This window comes from Physcomitrium patens, chromosome 15, assembly GCF_059467195.1.
Source record: "Physcomitrium patens ecotype Gransden chromosome 15, ASM5946719v1, whole genome shotgun sequence".
NCBI lineage: Eukaryota > Viridiplantae > Streptophyta > Bryopsida > Funariales > Funariaceae > Physcomitrium > Physcomitrium patens.
The window spans coordinates 13505821-13510710 of NC_143424.1; the positions used below are offsets into that span (position 1 = coordinate 13505821).

General features: G+C 49.9%; 1 protein-coding gene across 1 annotated transcript; it reads left to right on the plus strand.

The window, feature by feature from the left end:
* The first annotated feature begins 456 nt into the window (after positions 1 to 456).
* On the plus strand, positions 457 to 4673 carry LOC112292016 (trihelix transcription factor PTL). The gene is made up of 3 exons (XM_090256506.1): positions 457 to 1337; positions 1560 to 3883; positions 4387 to 4673. Exon 2 carries the CDS (start codon positions 2068 to 2070, stop codon positions 3610 to 3612), a length of 1545 nt encoding a protein of 514 aa, XP_090112632.1. The 5' UTR covers positions 457 to 1337; positions 1560 to 2067; the 3' UTR covers positions 3613 to 3883; positions 4387 to 4673.
* The last annotated feature ends 217 nt before the right edge of the window (positions 4674 to 4890 follow it).

Here is a 4890-nt window from a genome sequence, read left to right on the forward strand (position 1 = left end):
TGTAGAGAGACAATGAATGAATGGATGAACGACAATAAGGAGGAGGAGGAGGGTGTTGCTGCAGGGGCGGGGGGGTTTGCGACCCGGTGGGGGAGGTTTGACCTTACCGACTCGGCCGTTAGAGGCGGACTGGGCAGGTAGCAAAGGGGCGCCGGGTGTGTGAAGGGGGGAAGGGGAGCTGGTGGCCGTGGGCCCCTTTCCTCGGTTCGCGTCCCACTGCCCTGCCTTGCGTTGCGTTGCTTTGCTCTGCTTTGCTTCCAGCTTGTAGTCCTTGGTTTGGTTTGGTTTGGCAACGCAACGCAACGCATTGCGTGGTGCCCTGGTGGTGCCCGGGTGTGTCTCCCCGCCCGCCCGCCCGCTCCAGCATTCCTGATTTCCTTTACTTCCTGTATATTTGCTTTATTACTTGCATACTTGCTTGCGTACTTTTTTTCTCCAGGATTCATTTTCCACCCGTGGCCCGATGAAGAAGCCTGGTCTCGTCGCCTTTCCTTTCCACCAGCACTACTACTGCTCTTGTTGCTCTTTCCACCACCTGCAACTACCACGCCTCCTCCTTTACGTCTTCTTCTTCTTCTTCCTCCTCCTCCTCTTCGGGTCCCCTTCCCCCCTTCCTGTGTTTCTGTGTGTGTGTGTCTCCCTCTCCCTATCTGGCTCTCTCTGGCTCTCTTTCTCTTTTTTCCTTGCTCTCTGTGTTTGTTCTCTTTGGGTGTATTCTGAGTTGAGGGTTGTAGGAGAGCTGTGTGTGGCCTTTTGAGGTGCTTTGTTAGCGTGCAGAGACGACGATGCGGTTGCACTGGCGGGTGAGCAGCATGTGCGGCGATGTGTGTGACATTTCGGAGGTGCAGCGGATGGCTCCTTCGATTTCTTGATTGCGGTAGGAGGTGGTCAAAGGGAGCGTTTGGGTGGCGGGTGGTTTTGGTTTCTGGGTTTGGTTGTGAGGATAATTTGGGAGCTCCAGAAGGGTGTCGCGAGCGTGAGACGCTGAGTGAGATCCGTGTTCATTTCTCCGGATTGGGAGAGTACTTTGGAAAGGACCAGGAGGAGGAGGAGGAGAAGCAGTAAAAAACTCTGCAATTTGTCCAAGTGGGGAGGTTTGCAACCTTGGATATTTGGAGAGTTGTTTTGGGTGTCTGTAGCAGAACTGGGAAATTGTTGGCTGAGTGACGAGTTATTTGGACGAAGAGGAAATGCTTCTCTCTTTTGTTCTTCGTCCTACCTCCTCGTCCGATACGCTGGTGCTGTTCGTGTTGGCGGACGTCCTATCACCCGCGCGAAAAGACCAAGGTTGGGATTTTTTTATTTTGAGGGCACGGTGTGTGGAGGATTGAATTCTGGTACTTTCTCTTTGCCTTGGCTGTTCTCTCTCTCTTCATCGTGCTTAGCTGTAGCCAGTCTTGTTCAGTCTTCCGTTTCCGTGTCGTGGCGATCACTGCCTGACGGTTTTTATTCATTTTAGGAACCGCTTTGCTTGCCTCCTCTTGTTCATTGGTCTTACGGTACATGCTCGACAGTTAGGAACAATTTTCTCTTACATATCCAAACTTGGGCCTGAATAGGTCGTTCCGAAGCTTTCCGACGGTTTCTGATCTCGCAATTGGGATCTTGGAGCCGAATGTTATGTGGTAAAAAGATCGTTTTTTCGCAACCAGCGGTTTCAGCTTTATCGCAATGGCTTGGGACCGTGATTGATTTCAATGTTTTAATAGCAGGAGGCTTATGCGAATAATCTTGAGAAGTTGCTTGCTGTTGTGGGGTTGCAAGAGAGAGAGAGAGAGAGAGAGCGGAGAACGGTGGAAACTGCTGCTATAACCTGAAACCTGCTTGGTCGGATATTGCTCTCGCACCAATTGATTTTCTGTAGAGAACTGAGTATGTTCTTTGTAGAAAAGTAGTTTTTTTGAACCTGTGCTATCCTACTTGTGAACTTAAGGATTACGAGCCACACTCAAGGTAGGAAGGGACTAATTGCAACTTCTCTATCAAAAAAATTGAACGAATAAGAAGTTTCTTGTGGGGATGAGCCCCAAGAGTGGATTATTCTAGTTTTATTTGCGGAGGGATAGTATGTATAGCCCTCAGACGTCGTCGCTATCGACGCACAGCCGGACTGCGAAGGCACCATCAATGTTTCCTACCTCGTCACGGTCATCTGAACATACGGATAGGAAAGCACCCGACGTGGCAGAGGCTCACGTATTTACGATCGACCATCAAATGGCACTTCCTTCTTCGTCGAGCGAGAAACAGCCAGCCACGCCGAAAGAAAAAGAGAAGTCAGTGACAGCGACTCCAGGGAGACGACACGTCGTGTACAAGGCTGGTTCAGTCGTCTCGCCGAGCCATTCCTTGGAATCCCCGCAGTCTCTATTTTTGTCTCCATTACCTGCCCCCCACCAATACATGTCCACTTCGCAGGGGCTGCCCACGAAAGACTTGGAGAATGGGAATAATTCGGGAGCCACGGGTGAGGGTGCAGACGAAGAGGACAAGAAGCAGCGGGAAAGTCACAAAAAGAGGAGCAAGAATTGGACGCGGCCCGAGTCGCTGCAGCTTATTCGCCTCCGTACACAGCTTGAACCGAGATTCGCAAAGAGCGGTCGTAAGACCGAGCTTTGGGATGAGATTGCCGAAGCCTTGCAGAAGGAGAACTTCACCCGCGACGCACAGCAATGCCGGGACAAGTGGGAGAAGCTGACTGCTGGGTACAAGGAAGTGCGAGATGGGATAAAGGACAAGGAGGATAATCCTTTCTACGACGATCTGCACTCTCTTCTCTCCGGAAAGTCTGTGAAGCGAGACCGGGAGAAGGAGCGCGACGAGCTGCCTGTTCGAGAACTGCGCAAAGGCTCTGCGCATGACACTGCCCTGGCGATGAAGGACGAGAAAATGGAACCCCTTCAGAAGTCGAGCGAAACGCACGACGAGGATCTTGACGAAGGAGCAGACGAACCAGCTCGCAAGAGGAAGAAACCTGAACCCCAGTTCATGTCTGTCACGGACATGGAGGCGGTGCAAAGAGTGGTTGAGACCGTAATCACCCGGCAACAAAACTTTTTCCGGGAGCTTCTGGATGCTATGGAGCGGAAAGAGCAGATGCGAGAGCAAATGCGGCAGGAGAAGGAGGACAAATGGCGGGCCGAAGAGCGAGCCCAACGAGGGGTGTTTAACAACGCAATGATCATCCTCACTCAAAAGCTCGTGGGTGAGCAGATCGGTGCAAGCTTGGCGATGGCACCCAGTGCTACTACCCCTACTGTTCAATCTGAATCCCCACCTCCACTTATTGTGAATAGCCCCGAGGGTCCCCAGGGCGCCCCGAAACGCCGCTCCAAGAACTGGAAACGCGCTGAAGTCCTGCAGCTCATCAAACTGCGCGGGGAGATGGACAGTCGATTCGCGCATTCCACTCGCCGTGCTGCTCTCTGGGACGAGCTTGCGGAGCGTCTATTGGTGCAAGGGATCAAGCGAGATGGCAAGCAATGCAGAGAGAAGTGGGACAAGCTCATGGCTGAATACAAGGATGTCACGGATGGCAAACGTGATCAGCGAGAGAGTCCTTACTATGCTGAACTTACTGCGATCCTCGGCCGGCCGGTTGAGGCCCCATGATCTGAGTTGTGCTATCTTTACCTCCACAGCTACCAATATGAATAGGGGTACGAGACTTGGATGAGACCCACCCAGGTTTGCGAAGCGTTGAATTGTCAAAGATGACGGAATTTTTGCGCCATGAAAGACGTGCCATGTGACGTATGAGATTAATGCGTGATTACATGTAGAGTTGAAGCTGTCGACATTGTTGATGTTTTGGTTCTACTCGGCGAAGATATATTGCGGACTACTAGGAGCCTCTCACAGCCATGGGATTACATGTTGACAGGTAATTGCTACTTTCTTTGCTGGCTCGTCCTTGTTGGACTTCCATTAGAACTGCATTACTAGATTGGCTATAGATTTTGCCTTGCCACTAGCATCCCATTCCAGACTTTTGTTTCGTATCTATATCATGTGGCAACAAGCATAGGATGTTTGATGTAGTCGGTGGGCAGCCTTTTCTTTGTTTTAGCAGTTGCACACTATCAAAGCTTGACACGTAGTTCGACACACCTAAGTGACAGCTTCCATTTAGGCTCAAGATTTGCATTTAAGAACAATTTCTTGGTTATGCTTGACCTGTTAGCCGAAAGCTGGGCCAACTCTGGGAGGTTAGGAAGCACCAAGGTCCGATTTTTACAGTGCAAAACTCAGTTCGCTATTGGAGCAGTGCTGATGATGCTAAACTTTTAATGTGATCGTGCTTTTCTGCAGCATCGCTTGACGTTCGTTTTCCTGGTGTAGCAACTAATTCGGTTTGTCGTGTTTGGGCATGGTTTGTTGTTGCAGGGGTGCTGATGGTTGTGAAGCATCACGCGGCGGGAGATTATTGTTTGGGTTCCCTCCATTGTGAGGAGTCCCTCAGTGGAGCTGGGGTGGTGGATAGCTTGGGGTGGACAGATCCTAGATTCCATGGCAATTTTTCTGTGTAAGTGGGTTCGATTCACCCTGTCCTGTTCAGTTTACTTGGGTCGCAACCCCATCCTCCCTTATGATTTGAAACATTCTTTTGCATATAATGTAAGATACCAGTACCGGCATTTTTTAAAAGAAGAAAGGAAATTCGGTTGGTCGGAGCTGCGTTCAGTTTTTGGTTTTTTTGGATCGGAATCTGTATTTTATACCCATTTCTCTATATGTTTGCGATTTGCGTCCACAGTAAATACTCGATGTCCTACTAAACTACCTTAAAAAGAATTAAAATTGGAAGGTGTTGACTTTTCTGACTATTTCCAATTGTGTCCAAACCCTAATAATATTCGACTGTGTTGTAGACAGAAGTTGAATGGAGAT